Here is a 20,357-nt window from a genome sequence, read left to right on the forward strand (position 1 = left end):
ATATTAACGTTTGCTGATGTAAGGTATACAGATCCGATTCAGGTTTTTTACTTACGTGGCTAATCTTTCGAAAAACTTTGACATTGTTAATTTGTTTTTCTTGGGACAAAATGATTGTATGACTGTTGTTCTTTAAAGTGTGTCAAAGTGATCATAGGGCCATCAGAGGGATTTCGTGTAAGAAACAATATGGGTTTGAATAATGATAATTAAATATATGCATTACGTACCAATCGTGTGCCCAATTTCATTATGATTTGTATCCAATCTAAACAGGTGTTCGATACTTGAGGTCGAAGATATGTTTGAATCGATCTTACAATCATGCGGATCATTATTTGCATGTTGTCTTCCATGTTCAACACTTTTTTTTTTTTTTTTGATAATCTGCAATGATATTAAGAAAAAAAGGGAATACAAGAGGGCAATCTTCCTTACAGACTGACTTGATGACATTTGGAAGATTGCCTTTATTGAAAAAGAAAAACAGCCTAGATTGAATAACGTATCTAGCGGCCACATGAGCTGCTGAATTGCAACATTTGCGCACCCAACAGAAAATAACACAAGGGAAAGACATAGACTGGTGGAATTTTCTCTCTGTCTCTCTCAATCAATTTGGCTTTGTTAAATGAAGTCACACGTGGTTCTCACATGATTATTCTGTTAGTGACTTAAACGACAATCTAATTAACAAGTGCATTTATTTGGTACATATGTAAAGTTTAGGGAGTAAATTGGCTAAAATATGAGTTTAGGTGGTGTAATGGCCACTACCCCAATGTTTAGGGAGTCTCTTGGCATTTTTCCCTCATGTGGATCATTATTTGCATATTGTCTTTCATGTTCAACACATAAACTAATGATTAATTGACACTTCTCAGTGCTTCTTCAATTGACATATTTTTAATAATTTCAATAAAAATGTGTAATATTCAAATTCCCTTTTTTTCTTCTTTAAGATGTTTAAAAAAAACAGCTGACACATTAAAATGGTGCATGCTCACTGCAGCATACAAGTAGAATATATAAATTTTTTTTTGGCTGAATATACAAGTAGAATATATTGATGCATTATATATCAAGCGCAATGATTATGAACTACCCCCTATATCCATCAAGAAATCCCTTGACGCTATTGATTTACTCTAAAATGTTAGTGGACTTTTATAACTTCGAAGAGAGACTTGCTGTGACAAGCTTTCCATATGCTAAATAGCTAGGTCGGTGAATTACAGCTAGTGTAAGGTAATAACTAGTGTAGTGAGAATATAGAATTAATGTATCAAAAGGGAAAGGGGGAAGTATCTGTGTTGCTAAAACAATGTACTTTGTGCTTGCAAAAAATGGTGATTGTGATGGCCATTAAAATTTCTCTTTCACTCTTTTAAAATGGACTTTTCCAAGGATTTCCGATTTGCTGTTGAATGCTTTATAGAGTTTAGAAATTAATGGTCAAGTCACTAAAAAAAGTGACTAAAAGTAGTGTTTGGGAACCCATCTACTATATTGAGAAGGAATTCCACATATATAGCTTTATCGAGCATAGGAATTACTTTTTGTCATGAATACTCAAGATGTCTCTCTTCTCTTTTGACTCCTCTCTTTGGGGATCTCAAGCCAATTTTGCGAGTCATGGCTAGTATCTAAGAATCCAAAATAATTAATGCCATTTCTTATTGATTGTACGGATACATTATGGTTTAGAAAATCAATGAAAAGGCTAAAGCAAGATTTGTCCGCTATGATTTTCGTTTCATGTACGCTACTTCAATTATTCACCCATTCATTTCATGCTATGATTTCCTTTTCATATACTGTATTTCAATTCATCCATTTCAACAGACAACAATAAATAACCTAGTGTTGTTGCTACGTACTTATAATTTCCTTTGATGTAATACCCACGAAATGCAAGCCTCTTTGACGGTTCAATACTAATTTTTTGGCCTAAAGTCCTTATTTGATTATGGTTAATTATTAATTAAAGCAATACATAAATGTCCAAAGTGACTGATATTATTATCATTATTAACTATATATGATGGATTTGAAAAATATACATTGTGGCACCTTGTTGGAACCAGCTGTGGTGATGCGTACACGCTAACTAGTTTAGTATTTAATCGTCGTTTTTTGACATTTCTTCCAAGTTGTAATTCTTGGTCATGTGGCAACAAACATGTGTAATAAATGTTTCGAATGACAAATCAAAACAAAGGAAATGTACGTTGCCTATTGACCAATTTCCATGTGCCAAAGTTTCATTTGAATTCCAACAAAATGCATAAACTCATCATATCATATCATATTCATATATATATATATATATATATATATATATTTTAGAAACCACATTCATATATATAAATGGGTCACTCTCGATATAGTAACTATAAATTTAGAATATAATTTTTTAATGTCCACTTTTCTACACTTTCAAAAACAATTCTATTATCTAATTAAAATTGAGACAAATTAAGATTATAAAGATAAATTGAAAATTTTAAAATTATTAACTTTGAAATATTATATTTTTATTAAAAAATAAAATAAAAATATGAAGCGTTTCTGAACATGCGTATAATATATTTTTATCTTCCACCAAGATATGAAAACACTAGAAATCTAGAATATTAACAATGAAGTTTAGAAAACTTAGGCCCCTTTGTAATTGTACTCTAGTTAAATAATAACTACAGTGGTTAAATAATATAATATAAACCCGATTTAAAATACTAATATTATTATTCTTGTATGTATTCTAATAAGTATTATTGTTTACTCAAAAAAAGTTTAGAAAACCTATTGGATGCCCTACTTTTAGTAACCCTATGTTAAAGTGGCTTCTCAGTTTCTCCAAATCCTAGAGACAAAGATGGAATGGAAGTACATAATCAATTTTAATTTCTTACGAACTTGTAGAGTCAAATTCACAAAAGATTACTAGTTATACACATCAGAACTTTTTGTCTGTAATTTTTGTTTCTTCTTAAATTTCGCACATTCAAGTGACATATTGGTATCGTCTTTATGACTTGTATATGAACCTTTTTGATAAGGTGTTAAATACTTTCACATGCATGTATGAGCCACACAGTAGAAAATAGTGGGGCATAGCCTAAGAGTAAGATCCAGTAAGAACAGACCCACATGGTAGTATAGGATTTTCATGCACAACCCTGACCCACATGAAGTTAAAAAGTGAGAAACGGGCTTAGACTAAGGAGATGGTTATGATGGCAGTCTTAAGGTGAAAAAGGAGTTAATTCAAAGCTCAACTTTGATGGATACACCCAAAGAATATCTCCCCTCCCCTCCCCTCATGCAACACATAAAGTGAAAGCTCCCAAGCTTATATTCTTTGCAACTCCCTGCAAGCAAAGCCAATTTGGCTAAAATTCAACCACAAAAAGATAAAACACAACTTTGTTTTCATTCATTTGTTTTTTTTATATACTTTTCTGTCATTTTTTCACACTAGCACAGTTTTTTCAACGAATTTGGTAAAATCAAATATATGGTGTGCAGACTAGGGGAGCATTAATTTGAATCTCCTAGAAAGTATGATTTGACAATGGTTTGTTAAGTGATCTTCCTGACCTTTTCAATGAGTTGAAATAGTGAAGCTGAAACAGATGACTTCAAGAAATTTCTTTCGCTTCTCTCTTTCCAAATATAGTCTGTGCATTCTCTTGTGAGACTTAAATGACCCCTAGTTTCTAGCAACTTGCATGATAAAGTCTTTCTTTTGATCAGGAAAAAAACAAAACTAAGAAAAAATAGCTTCAATAATACAATTCAATTTTATTTAAAAGCAATGGTCTTGGTAGACTACATCCCTTTTGAGACTAGAGTTTTGGTGCACTTCTAGTTGCATGTTTCGAAGGAAAAAAATGATTTTAATTTTTTTTTTTATAAAATCACGTTGAAAATTCCAGGAATCATTGAAAGTGATGCTTCCTAGCTAGGCCATGATATTTACCTGTTCGGATGGTGAACTCCAATTGCAGCTTGCCTCCCTCCTTAGAAAAAAGAAAAAGAAAAAGGAAGAGATGCATAGTATGTATAAATACAGTTGAAATAAAAAGAAGAAGCTAAAACTTACATGTTAAAACAGGAAATGATATTGGATCCTTTGATGTTAGGCCTTGCGAATATAAATGAATATTGATGCGTGAAGGGTTTAGAGCTAAGTGGTGAATGCGGCAGAGTAATTTATGAGTTGGGGGGAATGAAGCCTGGTCCGAGATCATTTGAAGGATGCTCTCTGTGAGCTTCAGAAGAAATGGTCTCGAACCAGACAGCATTCCCCTCAACAATTTTCATGAAGAGAGAGAGAGAGAGAGAAAAAGAGAGAGAAGACTGTTTTATTTTGATTTGGCCATGCATAGTTTTTTCATGGGCCCTTATATACGTGGGAAGGAGTAGGGTGTCTTTTGCGAGTCAGCTGGCTGGGAGTCCCACATTCTACAGCTCCCCCTATCTAACTTTTCACCCTATCAAGTATAAATTAGATTAAGGCTGTGTTTGGCTGAGTACCACCTAGATGGGTTATTATTATATATAAGGAAATCGTGTATCATCCTTTTGGTTGAACTATTCCAATTTCTATTTGCTAATAGCTCGAAAATTCCACAAACTAATAGTATGATAGATGAAACTTGGAATCTTAAGAGTTATACTCACTATTTGGATATTTCCAAAATGATAATAATTGAGTTATTCTTTTGTATAACAATAGCATGTCAACATCTCTCTCACATGGGTGTAAACCTCACAAATATAAGATCTATTCTTATGTGAGAGGAATTTATATGCAATTTTAGAGCGAATAATACATACACATGTACACACTCTACCTAATTTTTTTAACATGGCTCTCCTTTAGTCACCTGGTTGGTCTTCTATTTGCTACACCAAAATTGTCATCTTGCATGCGTGGACAAATCAAAGAAATTCTCTAAAGTCAATGTTGATTTTTATAAACAGGGCCAAACAAACGTTTAAATTAGGGCAATAGATAATAAGATGTCAAAATGATTTATTGAAAAAGAAAATAGAATTATAGTTTGGTGAGAGAAGTTAAAACCACTTAGCATTGATAATAAATTTGGTCACATCTCTGAAGGATTAGTGCAAAATCGAGGTCAAAGCAAAGAGCTTTTAGAATCTAAAAAAAGACTACCAAAAGCTCTATTCTAACCCCCCATACCCTCTTTCAAAAGCATTGCCTTACAATTCCTCCAATTAAAACATGTGGCATAGCTTATCTCCATCCGATGGGCCAATCTTATCACAACATTGATCATAATTGCTTAGAGATTTGAAGTTATTGTTGAAACAGAATGGAGCTTAAAGGAAGAGATTTGTGTATGATGATCTTGACATGGGTGCTTAAAGGAGGTCTCTTTTGCTTCCCACTTGAAGAAAAGGGGGAATATGAGAGTTGGTAGAACCGACATTCATGAAGGGCACGCCCCAAATAGTACGATTCCAAGCTTAAATGAAAAGAAATAGAGGTTGGCCTATAAAGCTTAAGCAGAGCCAACATAGAAAAAGAAGAAATGGAAGTGGCCATTGGAAATAAAAGTAGAAAAGTTCATGAAGTGATGCCACTGATAATATTCATCTTTCTATGGTAAATAACTTGCTAATTTTTTTTAGAAAAAAGAAATCGAAAATTAATGAGGATATTGGTATAAAACTTTGAGATAATAATAATCCATCCCAACAAATAACCTATATTAGAGGGTCATAAACATTAGGAGAAAATGAATTGAGATCAAATCAACCAAATGCGGCACTGAGTAGAATATCTCTTAGTGACTAGTTTTCAGAAGGGTGGGGATGTTAATAGACAGATCAGTGGTACAAGTGAGACCGACTTGCATTATTAGAATGGTACTACATGGCCTATCTTGCATTACAAGCTACCATGTACTCTCCAACATAAGGCCCGTTACTCAAAGTTGTCCTCAAAAGGCAAATTAAATGTTCAATTGTAATTACTATCATACTACGTACATGCGCCCTCCACTATCGCCTTGCATTAAATGAGAAATGGCCTATCCCCCCCAAGTTGGAATTCCCAAAACCCACATGGCCGCACCTCCCAATCTGGCTAGGGCAGCCATTTTGACTATGGTATTTTCTGATAACATGCAAGATCTCTCTGGAGTGGAATTTCTCAATTGTTGGAGCCTTCCTGATCAAAAGAACCATCATCCACCCATAACTAGCATTACAATTCACCTGCGTTGAGTTTAGTTTTAAGGTTGGCAAATCATGAGCAAAATATGTCTTGTATGTTGTTTAGAAGTAAGTTTGTTGAAAATAAGACAACTGCCTAGTTTTGCATTTCGAATTCAAGTTTTTGTGAGTTTGACAGCTTTTTGATAGTTGTTCAATAGATCAAACATATTCCGATTGATCGAGCCTATTTTGGATTGATAAAATTGCGCAATTCATAAACGCAAATTAAGCCCATTCAACCCATCAAGTTACTAGGGTGTCATGCAAGGCTGTAAATAAACCAAGCTGATCATGAACAACTCGAGCTCAGTTCAGTAAAAAGCTTATTCATGTTTGTTTGTTTATAAATAAGCCAAGCTTGAGCCTTAGTTTTAGGCTCGTTTAATAAACAAGCCGAGCCCAAGCAAAAAAATTTGTTCACAAACAAGCTTGTGAGTTATTAAGCTTGTGAGTTATTAGGCTTGATACACAACAATTCAAGCATAGACTCATTAATAAGTTTATATGTGTTAGCTAAATTTACTCATTACACGTATCTTAATAATGACATAACCAACATGAGACCACTACCTATATTACTTTAATTTTTTCCTTCCCTTTAAACTGATCAAGAACCACTTTAGACTACAATTACATTTAAAAATAATTAATTAATTAAATAGGCCACATATGATCCTTCCCTATCAATCATCTAAAGTAAAGTTATAAACTATGTTAGTATTTTCTCATTCATAATAGTTACAAACACGTATTTTTCTAGTCCTTTACCATTTAACATGAATGTAAAAATTGTATTTTGAACAATTGTTGAAGCTGTAGACAAGAAATGATGAATGAATGAATTTAACTATATAAATTATTAATTTGAATAATGGCTAATCATAAGTAGAACTAGATGCATGATAAAATAAGTATACTATTTTCTTTTTCTTTTTTCTTAATTTTATAGATTTAAGCATTTAATAATGAAATTCTTTTAGATCTCAAGCTTAAAAACTTGACCTGAGCTTAAGTTTAAGCTTGATATTAAGCTTGATTTTGGCTTGACTAATTGATCAAGCCAAGCCAAACCAAACTCAAACTTTTGGCTTCAAGCTCAAACACTATTTTTAGGCTTGTCACAAGCTCAAACCAAGCTCGGGTTTTTGATTTTTCCTGACGAGCTAAACTTGAACATACACTACTCGACAAAGCTTAGCTCGTTTACAGCCCTACATGTTTTCTAAGCCTAAGATATTAAGAAAGCCCTAGAGAACGTGAAAAAGGCTTTTGGAGAGCTATTGATTGTAAATCTGAAGGTTTTGTGCCTCTTGCTCTCAAAAGCCTCTACCAGTGATCAAGATTGAAGCAAATTCAGATCTGGTGGTATTGAAGTTGCTGCAAATTCTAGAAGATCAAGTGTTGGGCCATAATCTTTAAGTGGGTAATTGAAGTAGTGAATGGAAGTTTATGTGCAACAAACTCCATAACTAAAGAGTCAATGGATTCGAAGCTATGTTGGGTAACGTCAGTAAATACTACTAGGTTGTAGCAATTTATTATATGGTTATTCTACAATTGTAAAATTTCAATTCAATTAGTAGATTTCTTTTGCCTTAAGGTTAGTAAGGTCAAGTCCTCCCAGTGATTTTTAGTTCGGAACAATTGTTGTATTGGTTTTCTTTGGGTCACCATATTATGTGCTATTTCTCTGCTGCTATTTATTTTGGTGCACAATATTAGTTGTTTTACTCTAACCAAAGGTTGTTCATAATTGGATTAGTTAATTACTTAGCCTTAAAATTGGTTAACCAGTGCTTCTAAGGCCTAAAAAACTAACAACATACTTCACTTAAATTACATCTTAACTTTAGGCTTCATTTGGGAGTTCATAAATGAATGGAATGGAAATAAATAATCTTAAAGAAATAGAATGAATGAAATATATTTAAGTAAAGGAAAGGAATGGAAAAAAAAATGAATAGAATGAAATTAAGTAATCTTGTTTTGATGTTTTAAAATAAAAGAATGAAATGTAAGTAACCTTATTTAGGAGTAACATAGAAAGAAATAAATGGAATCATTTTATGACAATATTACCATTAAGCTCCTATTTTAAAATAAATGGTTAAATATATAGGGGTATTTTGATAGTTTTAGTAAAAAAAATTCATTAAATTTAATTTCATTCCTTCCAATTTCTCCCACTTTTGGAGGGAATAAAAATTTGAGGTTTTAAGAGAATAGAGAGGAATGAGTATTCTCTCCTACTCATTCCATTCCCTCCGCTTAAACTTTTAAACAAAGGAATGAACTTTTCATTCTCTCCATTAAAACTCTCAAACATGAAAATGGAAGAGTATTCTAAAATTATTCATTTCTTTTCCATTTTCTCCTTCCAAACAAGGGCTACGGAAAAATTGAATTCCAATTATTAATCCATTTTACATTGACTCCCTAAAAGCTGGCAATCTGCTGGCTTCGTAGCCAGTACTGGCGATGTTGATGGTAGGTGAGCATACAGGGAGTTAGGACAGGCAGTAAACTTGTGATGGAGGCTTGCTACAGCCTTTTGAGGGTGGGGTAGTTAACTATAGGCCATGCCTGCACTTCATCTAGAGCCTTTCCCTTTCCCAAAGGTTGGTCCAGGGAGTTTAATAAGTCACTCATGCAGTGCCAAGTCGAATTATGGGTGCAGAGTCAGCTAAAGAGGAGGAGAAAGTAGGCTAAACGGCAAAATCTCTGCCATTCTCCAATCATCAAACTGTCATTTTTAAACAATTTAACATCATGCACAACAGCACAACTCGGTTTCAGCCTAATATTTATAAAAAAAATTAAAAAAAAAATTCCAAATAATTGATTAGATTTAGCAAATTGGAGTTCCAAAATGTCTTAAAAACATTAGAATCAAACACACCCTATAGGTGGGAATCAAGAGCTATTTTCATAAAAAAAAAAAAAAAAGGAATCAAGAGCTTAAAGTAGAGCGTATTTTGGAACCAGCATCCTTTTTGACCAACAATTTTGCTTCCACAAATGGGACATGGTCGGCTCAGAAAGTAATCTTTTGCTGCGTGATTGACTGATAGTAACTTAGAAGCTTTAAGTCTTAAACACTAGGCGCTTTACGCTCCATGGCATCTTTTATTTATTTATTTATTTTTTCTTTTGCTTTAAGACCTTTTCATAATGAGGCTTACCATAATTACGCAAAATAAGGATTTCCAACCCAGCAAAGCACAACTTTTTAAAGGGTCCCTTAACTTAACTTTAAATCCCTCTTTCAATCATGGAACATTAAGCTAACATTACTTCTCGCACACTACCAAGCAAATTGCTTACACAATCTTCATTGAAAACAAAAAAATTCATCATTATGTTACAAGTACTATTTTGTACAATATCCCAAACCACCAAAAGAAAAAATTTTGAATCCTTGTCAGACCATCCCTTCTGTCCAGAAAAAAATAATTACACCACTCTGGGGGCCTATGTACGTAATGCCCTTGGCTGTTGTTTTTGGTGGATAGCCATTTGTACAGTAACACTTTCATTTCCACTCAGGCAAATGAAAATTCAATAATTTTTACAGCCAAAATGAGGAATAACTCTTTATATATATAAATGGACATAACTTACAGAATTTACACATCATACATTAAATAAAGCACCGCAACAAGTCCTTGGCAAGTTGAAGGAAATAAATTACACATTTTTGAGAGCAGTCACAAGAAAACTAGAGAAAATGAAGTCCATTTCCTCTTATAAATTATAAACTCACCAGAAACTCAAGACTGGACAGCAATGTCCACATTTCCCTGACCATTTATCTTGGTCACAATTGATTCGTTTATCTCTTCCACTTTGTTGGATTCATCTTTGATTTTGTAAATGGCATTACCATTGTGGATGTTGCTCTGATCCTTAATAATGGTGGAACCGTTGGTGGTGATCTCTTCTTTGTAAATACCAAGACTTCGACGACTTCCCAGAGCACCTGCTGTTTTAACCTTGTCTCCCTGGGATGAATTGACCGCATCACCGAAGCTCTTCCTTCGGCCCAGCTTTGGTGATTTTGCACGAGTTGGTGGCAGCTATCATTCATGCAAAGCAAAAAAATCAAATTTTAAGCTGCCATAAAATACTCATTTACTGTCTTCCTCTTTTTTTTTTTAAAGTAAGGCCCCAAGGGAAGGGGGAATGGAAGATTCAAACTAGTAATCTCCACTTTATGAGTCGTGGTCCCTAGCCAATTGTGTTACCCCTTAGGGTTTCATTTTCTGTCATTTTTATCCACTGAGAGTTTAGAGGTTCAAATACTAGCTTAAAATCCTATATTTTCATGTTGTGACAAGTGAATTTCTTTAGAACTGAAACAAGGTGACACCACTTAAAGAACAGAAGAGAGAAGAGCCAAGGACAAACCAAGAACAAAAATAAAGGAGCAATGAAAATTAAACACGTAGAGAATCTAGAGATTCTTATGAAATTCAAGAGGCCAATCTACATTCTGGACAAGAGCCGTACTTCTTTAGTTCTTTAGGACAGCATAAGAATGAGAAAGGTCTATGAAGTACCTTTTTGAGTTCAACCTTTGGTGGAGGTCCCTCATGGTAGAAGCTTGGCATTGGATTTGCCTTAAACGTTAAACTCTTCCTCAGTTGTTTAATAGCTGCCTCTTTCTCTTCCTTAAAATTTCAAAATTGATGAAGAGGACAAAGGCAAAGTAAATAATTTTAGACTTTAATGTCATAGCCATACAACATTAATAGCCAAAAACGAGTTGAGAGAAGCAATGGAAGAAGAAACACTATCAATTCACCATCATGAGAGAGGGGGAGAGAGTAATATATATTCTGGTAGACAGATACTTGAGAAAGTATCCTACCTTTGTTCTTGCTTCACTTTGAGATTTCTGAGCCTCCAATGCTTGGTGTTTCTCCTCTAATTTTGTATAAAACTGAAATGTGGCAACATGATAGGGGCATGCAGTTTTGCATTTAGGTTATGTCATCGACACAATACTTAAAAATTCAAACATAGAAGGAACTTCACATAGATATTTTTCATGAACTACCTCCTTCCGTTTTTCTGCACGTTCAGTGCATCTAAATGTTGGAGCTGATGAAGCAGTTGCCTTGGACTTAATTGTCTGCGTAGAAGCTGCAGTGCTGTGCATAGGCAAGGGAGAAATCGAATTCAAAAACTGAGAGTGAGGGAGACAATAGACAACTAAGAAAGAAATCAAAGTAAAACGAGTAACTCAGACGAGGGAGACAGTAGACAACTAAGAAAGAAATCAAAGTAAAACAAGTAACTCAGACTGCAGGGTGTAAGAGCATACGAGGAAGCAACAGAACAAGAATCTTCTTCATCAGGATGTTTCTTGTTATCAGGCTGCAGTGGCTTCCTTGATACCATATGAGATATTTGCTGCATAAACATACAGAAGTTTCAAGATCATATAAAAACAAATTCTAAGCCTATTGTATAAAATCTATGTTTTACCAACCAGAGAGCTACAATTTATTTATAATTTGAGGCTTGTGATCCTATGAAATTCCTTTTTTCAAATCCTTGGTCAAAAAGGAGAATCAAGAATTTTACAAGAAAACCAGAATCAGTCAGCAGTTACCTGACTGGGCTTTGCGGTATTTGGATGTCGCACATTGTTTGCACTAGACAATTTATTCACACCAGTGCTTGCATCAGGTTGAATGCCAGTAGGACGAGTTCCAATGGAGGCACGCTTTTCAGTTGCTAGGGCAAATGGCTGTGGAACAGTGTGTTTTGTTCGAACATTTGCAGCAACAGGTCTAGATGCTTGCTTGATAGAAACTCGTGACTTATTATTGTCCTTTTTATTTTGGGTTTCTGATTTTTCCTTTTCCTTAGGCAGGCAAGCCTTTAAGTGTGAGTTTACCGCATTCTCCTCTTCATCATATTTCTCATTTTGATGGAGTTCAGATACCTCAACAGTATTTTCAGTGGTACATTCCTTCACTTCATATTCCTTTGCTTCAGTGCTCTCTTCTGAACTTTGGATTTCAGGAGCCTCATTAATATGCTCATATGTGTCTGAACCATCATGATGATTGGGAGCAGTTTCATGATTTGAATCATTGGAAATACCATTTGAATAAAATGTTATACAATCTGGCTCCTTGTCCGTACAAACATCTGAAACTTCTACCCCCATTGCACTGCAATAAAGAAACGTAAGAATTATATTCTCATTCATTTGGTCATGCTATTCAGTGACACAAATATCTCTGCACACCAAAACTCCCAATCATTACTTTTCCTAATTCAATTTTGTTTTGATTTCCAAGTTACTATCTCAAGCCTATTTAAATCATAACATTTCATATCATTTCTTTTATATGCTATAAAAAAAAATTAATCCTATTGACCGAGAAAAAACTTATGTTATAGAGACTGTAATTAAGGGAAGATTGTGATATAATTTATAAGATTACGGATTACAAGAACATACAAGGTGCACATCAAGTAATACACCAAGAAATTTAAGAAGGTTTTGGATTTCCATTTTTAGTTTAAATGACTTGAATAGAGCAGGAAATGACCATTTTTTTCTGTTGATGAAATTTGTGGATGTATTTGAGCTTTATTAACATGGACTAGGTGTAACATGTCAACTCAAATCCATAACATGACTAGTGTTTTTGTTTGAGTAAAATCTTCAAAAATCATATAATTGCATATAAAATAATATACAAGATATTGTTCTTCAAATCCTTCCCCCCAAACCAAAACCAAAGGTAAAGAAAGCAATCTACAAAGCATTATGTCTCCGGTTGATGCTTATGCACTAACTGATGTTTTTCTTTCATTTTTTATAGGTAAGTTACACTCATACTCTACACGATCCAAGGAGGTATTCTTGACAGCTCAGTTCCTATGGGCTCTACTAAAGCCGTTACCATGGAGGAAGCTAACTCTTGCTAATACCACCCTCATTGCTAGCCAAGAGGAAAGAGAAGTAAAAAAGAAACTTAAGAATTAAAGCAAAACTTAAGAATTAAAGCCTCATAATGAAAAGTGGAGTTTAGAACATTCTTAAGCAAGATTCAGCACAAATAACAGACAACAGGCGCACAATGAATTTTAAAAGCTAATGTGTACAGAGATAATAGGAAAATATGATATTCATATAAACGTATATTCACCCAAGGCAACGAATTAGCGAGGTCAAAGGACCGTGTAGACAGAGAGAGTCTTGTGGCCCAATTGCCATATTGTGGTGTTTCCAACGAAGATGTCCAAATTCAAATCTCCCCTACCCAAACTATTAACTTAATAAAAAAAAGACTGTAGGCCACTGTCTTTATAAGAAAAAAATCTGAAATCAGATTGCAAAATAGGAAAGAATGTACAAAGAAAGGACACGAGGAAACTCTATGCATAAGTAACCCATAACACATAGACAGGGACGCCAAACTACAGACAACAGGCAACGAAATCCCAAAACAGTAGGAAAATCTTAAACTACTGTTTAATTGTTTCTTGCTAATGTTGCCTGCATGGGCAATTGCGTGTGCATCTGTGATAAGGAAGACAAAAATGGGCTATTCACATTGACAAAAGACAATAGCATTGAGAAAAAAACAGATTATTGTAGGGGTGAAAATATTAAGGACCATCATGGCTTTACAAAACACAAAAAAAAAATATGTTGACTATTTAACAAAAAGAAGCCACCAACAGAGTCATTTCCCATCAAAACATTGGAAAAGCCCGGGTGTGTTAAATGTTGGGGAAAGAAAAAAAACCCCCCAAAGCTAAGGCAAATCATGGAGGTGAGTATGCTCAAACCAAAATTTCTATAATGAGCCTAATATAAGACTCGGCAGAGCATCAATATCCAATTATCCGGGGGTGCCATCATGATCCAAAATTATGATAATGAGTCTAATATAGATTCAACGGAGTATCAATGTCCAATTATCCAGGAACCCCATCAAGAAAAAGTCAAAATTTTTGAATTTTGACAAGGTCAATGACTACGAGAAGCACTAATAGCTTAAAATATAGTCATAGCAACAAAGAAATTGCCGTATTACTGAATCCAATCTTTCACCAATTCTATGACTGACTAATTAAGAGATAGCAATCACCCATCCACTAAGTGCAACTTTAAATAAATCAATCTAGAAACTAATAAAAGCCATAGCTCAAATTTGTACCCGAATCTGAATCTCTACAAAATACACAACTAAACCAAATAGATGCATTTTCTTTTTTCCAAACCCAAGATTGATTAATAAACTTAATCAGAATTTAGAAACTTGCATTAGTTTCCCAATAATAGAAAATCGAATCACAAATCTTATATTATGTTTATAATTTAAAAATAATTCAAACCCACATACATTAAGAAAAATCTCAATACAACTAAAGCTAAAAAGCTTGCTCTCTTAGCCCCTAAACAATTCAAATTTATTTATTTTAAAAAAAAATTCACAATCTTTTTTCTCAGCAACCAAACAAAGCAATAAGTAAACTTTTTTCTTTTTTTTTTCCAAAACGAGAGCATTACAGATCGAACAGGCATTGAGGTTTGAATTTATAGTAAATTGAGTTTAGAGCTACATTATTAGTAGTAGTGCATGCAAAGAGGATATCAGATCGGTAAAGCAGATCGAGAGGCAGAGGTAGAAGAAGAAGAAGAAGAAGAAGAAGCAGAATGTAGTAAAAACAACTCACGATTTCGGTTTCGGTATCGGTTGGATCTGTGAAGAGATGAGGTTTGTTTGAGTCTCTTGTTGTTGTTGCCTTATCGAGCTGTGTGTGAGAGAGTGTTTGTTTTTTTTGCGTCTCTCTTTCTCTGTGTCTTTTGTGTATGTTATACTTTAATAATGTTTCTGTTTCTGGCTTTTATATGTGTGCACAGTACCTCGTCGGTGTTTCACGCCGTTACTTCACGGCCTAACCATAGCGCAATTATTTTCAAATTATATACAGAAATCGCTATACGGTAAAAAGAGAGGGATTTTCCGAGAGGGACGCATAAAATATGATTTTTTTTTTCTTCTTACTGAAAAAATATGATGGTGATTAATAACTGCCCCCCTTGATTTTTTTTTTAATTTGTTCTAGAATTTTTTTTAATCAAAAATTGAATAAAAATATATTTGTAGATTATAATTTGTAAAATCATAAGATTATATATTCTCTTTTATGATGAAACCAAATTGGTTTAAGATTTTGTTTTATATATTTAGTTACAACAATAAAAGAAGAGAGAGATTTAAATTTTCGATATTTATATTGAAATAGTGGCGGTTCTAAGAATCTTTTTCAGGATGTTTCTTAAGAAATAGAAATTCTACAATCTAATAAAAAAAGAAATTCATATATTAACAATAATAATAAAAAAAAATACGCAAATACATAAAGTTTACAATTGTCTTCTACAAGTTTTCATATTTTGAAATCATTGCATGATAGTCTCATTATCATTTATCAATGTTATAAGCTACACCTTTTTCAATATACACAACCAAGTAATCATTTATCCACTGAATGTAGAACAAATTATAGAGCAAAATTTAATTTTGTTGGAATAAAAAAACTAAGTGTTCCCAAATTTTTTTTTTTGAAGGGTACACAAATAAATTTTTTTTAATTATTATATATAAATTTTTTTTTTTTAGGTCAGGGTGGTCCTGGGACCACCCTGACCTTAAGGTGGCGCCACCCCTGTGTTGAAAATAATAAAAGATATCAATCGATTTACAAAAATTTTGATGCTTCAAGACTCATTTTGATAAATGAAATAGAACTATAATGGACTAAAGGAGAGATCCTCCAAATAATAGTTTCAAGTAATTTATATATGTTACTAATCAAACTGAGTCCCCCCTTATTTAAAACAATAGTCTTTTAAGGTTAGTAGTATCTCATAAAAAGATTAAAAATGTATCAAACAAATTTTATAAAGTCAATTGAATTTTTTTTTTTTTTTTTTTTTGTAGAATTTAATAGTAAAATAATTTTCCAGTAATTCTTACACGATTATATTTATGATATTTGGCTTAAGAAAATTATTTTTTAAAATCCAAAATAAAATGATAATTTTTCATAGGTGCAAAGTCGTATGAGATGTTTTCTTTTTCTTTTTCTTTTTTTAAGGAAAAGTCGTATGATATTTTTTTTTTTTTTTTTTGATAGGAGGTCGTATGAGATGTTAATTGAGTAAGAAGATCAAGTTTTTTCGGGAAAAAAAAATCTTGAATTATATTAATTTTTTTAAATGACTCATAATTGGTGCATTGATTGTTATTTGTGGGGTCGAATGGTTTGATTTTTTGGGGGGTAAAAAGAGGCTTTTCAACTAAACAAAATCAAAGGAGTTTACAAAACAATCATACAAAACATCTCCAGAATTTAAACTTAGCCGCAGAGAACCTAAGAAGGAGGGTCATGAGCTCGTGATAAATCACAAAATCTTTGGAAAGAAGAGCTCCACGTCTAGCTAGTACATCTCATAATTATTGGCTTCCCTGTAACAATGCTAAACTTTGACCAAGGAAATTTTTTTGAGGCCTTCCTTACGATCTAAAAATGGTTGTTACATTACATATGGTGTATTCTATAAAAAATAAAGTTTGACTATAATCTTAGTTGTAATTTAAGTGTACAGCTCATGCTAAAAAATTAACATGGTTATATATTTCGAAAATCGAACCATTGGATTTAATGTTTTTTGTTTTCTAAACAAATATGCCAGATTTCGTTTCAATTAAATATTATTTACTATTTGATCTATAAACTTATTTTTTATGTATAATTTTAAACTATAAAAAACTTGAAATTTAAATATTTGATTGATAACATAGCTAGGAGTGTTCGCAGTACGGTGCGATGCGGTTTTGGATCATTTTTAGCACTGCACTTTGCGGTGTGATTTAGCTAAAACTATAACTGCACTGTACCTTATTTTTGCGGTCACATATGCGGTGTGGTGCGGTTTAAAGTTTAGCCAAAACCATAACCGCACCGCATCTCATTTTTGCGGTCACATATGCGGTGCGGTGTATATGATGCGGTTTGAATGATTTGAAATTGATATATATTTCGAATTTTGGGCTTTTTTTACCAAGCCCAAAACTAATTTTTCCCTTTATTTTTGTCCAAGTTTTAAACTATTGAGCTAGTTTTTCTTTATTTTAGGTTGGCTTTCTTAATCAACACTCGCTAGGGTTATCAAAATTTTTTTTTTTTTTTTGGAAAACTAGGGTTATTAAACTATTAATAATATATTTAATATTAAAAATAAGTAAATATATTAATATATAGAGAGGGTGCGGTGCGGTGCAGTTTGTGCGGTTTTCTTATTATAAAACCGCAAACCGCACTGCACCATGCGGTGTGGTGTGGTGCGGTGCACTATTACTTGCGGTGCGGTTATGCTATTTTGCAGGTGGTTTAGATGCGGTTTTTGCGGTTTGTGTGGTTTATGCGGTTTGGTGAACACCCCTAAACATAGCTATTGATTTTTTATTTTTTGAAAATTTTACAAGTATAGAGGATATAAAAAGAAAATGTAATATAATGATAGATTTGTCATAATTTATATCAAATAAAAAGTCAAAAAGATATTAAGTGGAATTGTAACCTTAGACTATAACTAAATTTATTGACAAACTTTGTCCTTCTATAAATATGTTAGTATTGTGAGTAATAAATGAATTTTATTTTTGAAATTAAAATATAAATTTTTTTTTTTTGAGGGGGAAAATAGCTGAAACTTTATTAATGTAAAAGAGCCAAATCAGCTTGTACAATAGATTGAATGTGTGATGGAACATCCTCCATCCAAGCTAAAAAATCTGGTATGCGTAGAGCATATTTTGCCAGACTATGTGCTACAACATTGCCATCTCTTTTTGTATGAGAATATAGCAATAAATCAAAATTTTGGGACAAACTTCTGACATCCTCAAGCAGTAAACCCGTAGGTGTTAATGTCTCTGTTTTTTCCAATAGAGCTTGTATTACTTCCAGTGAGTCTCCTTCCAGAATAATGTGCTGAAAGCCGAGATCTTTTACAAATGTTAGGGTTGTAACAGCTACCATAGCCTCAATCTCCACTGCCTTAAAAGACTGATGTATTTTCTTCGCACATGAAGCTAGAACCAAACCGTTAACATCTCGAGCCACCACTCCAACTCCAGACGTTTTCTCCTGTGAACAAGTCGCCCCATCAAAATTTACTTTAACCACTTCCCTTGGAGGAGGACGCCAGTGGTTTTGGGCTGTATGAGCAGCCCGTCGCCTCTGAGAGTCCCGTCTCTGTATTGACCTGTGAAAATCATCCAAACTGGATTTTGCAGCAACTACTACTTGCTGAAGATCAGTGGCAGATTCTTGTACCCGAGCCCGGTTCCGTTGGTTCCAAACTGACCACGCCGTGAGTGCAAAAAGATCCAATTGCTTCCCTTCTGTGATTAACCAAGATACCAGGTCTTTGAAGTCCAAAAAACCAGTGGAGTTTCTGAAATCCCACTCTGCGTGGTCAGCCCAGACGACATCAAGCTTGGTGCAAGTCCATAATGCATGAAGAGGGTCTTCGACATCGGTTTGGCAGCGTTCACATATGGAATCTCCAGTGATAGTGCGTCTCATCAACGCGTGTTTTGTCGGCATTGCATTTCGACAGGCCCTCCATATAAACATTTTAACCTTCTGTGGAACTTGAATCGGCCAAATTGCTTTCCATATATGTTTATCTCGAAGAGGTGGAACCTAGTTTGTGACTTCCTTTTCAGCTTCTTCCTTGAGGAATCGGTAGCCGAATTTGCATGTATAAACCCCATTCTTTGTGTACGACCAGAACATGATGTCCTCTGCTTCAACATGGCTCAGTGGAACTGACTTGACTAGCTCAACATCTTCTTCATTGAATAGCCCATCCACCAAGTTTTCCCTCCATTGCCGCGTGGATTGATCAATCAAGCAAGACACCGAGGAGTTTTCAAAGTCCTGTATGGGGCAAATAGGTAGGTATGGAGGATGTTTCCTTGGCAGCCACCTTTGCTGCCATATGTTGATTTTCTCCCCATTTCCAACCCTCCATCTAGCTCCCCTTTGAATAATATCCCTTCCTCTAAGAATACTCTTCCATGCATACGAACCCATTCTTGAGTCAACAGCTTCCATGATTGTAGTATTTGGGAAAAATCGGTCCTTGAAAACCTTGTAGAAAAGAGATGTTTTATTGTGCAAAAGTTGCCATGCTTGCTTTGCTAGTAGTGAGTCATTGTACATGGTTAAATCCCGAAAGCCCATTCCACCCACTGATTTGGATTTTGTCATTTCCTCCCACTTAATCCAATGAATCTTTCTACGATCACCACGTTGCCCCCACCAAATTTTTTTAATTAGAGCTTCAATTTCATGACACAAGCCAATGGGTAATTTAAAACAACCCATTGTGTAGGTGGGGATAGCTTGTATGATTGATTTTAGTAGCACCTCCCTACCTGCTTGCGAGAGCAATTTACCTTCCCAACCTTGTAACTTCCTCCATATTTTTTCTTTGATGTAGTTAAAGCTTGCTTTTTTCCTTTTAACCACAAAGGAAGGTAGACCCAAATACCTCTCATATTGCATGATCTTCGGAACACCAAAAGCCACCTTTATTTCATGCCTCACATCACTTGGAGTGCATTTGCTAAAGAATAATGCAGTTTTGTTTTTATTGACTTTTTGCCCCGATGCCTCCTCATACATATTCAAGACCTCCAACACCTTTTCACATTCTTCTATGGTTGCCCTGCAAAAAAGAAGACTATCATCTGCAAAAAGCAGATGGGTTAGTTTGGGCCCTCTCCTACACAGTGAAAAACTGTGTATTTCTCCATTATTTTCCGCTCTCTTGATTAGCCCATTTAGGCCTTCAGTACAAAGCAAGAAAAGAAAAGGTGATAGAAGATCGCCTTGTCTTATCCCACGAGTAGGCTGGATCATACCACAAGGCTCTCCATTGACCAACACTGAATACGAAACAGTTTTAACACACCCCATTATCAGTTGGATCCACCTTTCATTAAAACCCATTTGTCTCATCAGTTTTTCCAAGAAATTCCAATCAA

At 34.2% G+C, this 20,357-nt stretch overlaps 1 protein-coding gene across 1 annotated transcript; it reads right to left on the bottom strand.

Moving 5' to 3' along the window:
- Positions 1 to 9,835: 9,835 nt before the first annotated feature.
- On the bottom strand, positions 9,836 to 15,101 carry LOC115950802 (protein WVD2-like 3). Its single transcript, XM_031068047.1, has 7 exons — positions 14,965 to 15,101; positions 11,873 to 12,440; positions 11,582 to 11,670; positions 11,315 to 11,408; positions 11,126 to 11,197; positions 10,815 to 10,925; positions 9,836 to 10,331 (listed from the first exon to the last, which is right to left on the bottom strand). The coding sequence occupies exons 2-7, from the start codon at positions 12,434 to 12,436 to the stop codon at positions 10,026 to 10,028; spliced, it is 1,236 nt and encodes a 411-aa protein (XP_030923907.1). The 5' UTR covers positions 12,437 to 12,440; positions 14,965 to 15,101; the 3' UTR covers positions 9,836 to 10,025.
- Between the last annotated feature and the right edge of the window lie 5,256 nt (positions 15,102 to 20,357).

Source organism: Quercus lobata, chromosome 6 (assembly GCF_001633185.2).
Source record: "Quercus lobata isolate SW786 chromosome 6, ValleyOak3.0 Primary Assembly, whole genome shotgun sequence".
Classification (NCBI taxonomy): Eukaryota; Viridiplantae; Streptophyta; class Magnoliopsida; order Fagales; family Fagaceae; genus Quercus; species Quercus lobata.

Bases quoted from the DNA above. Each gene is read 5' to 3' on its own strand.
- LOC115950802 (XM_031068047.1), bottom strand. From the start codon at position 12,436: ATGGGGGTAGAAGTTTCAGATGTTTGTACGGACAAGGAGCCAGATTGT. The intron at 11,198-11,314 runs GTAGTTCATGAA...GCCACATTTCAG, and splicing joins GTGCAGAAAAACGGAAGGAG to TTTTATACAAAATTAGAGGA. The intron at 10,332-10,814 runs GTACTTCATAGA...CATGAATGATAG, and splicing joins CAAAGGTTGAACTCAAAAAG to CTGCCACCAACTCGTGCAAA.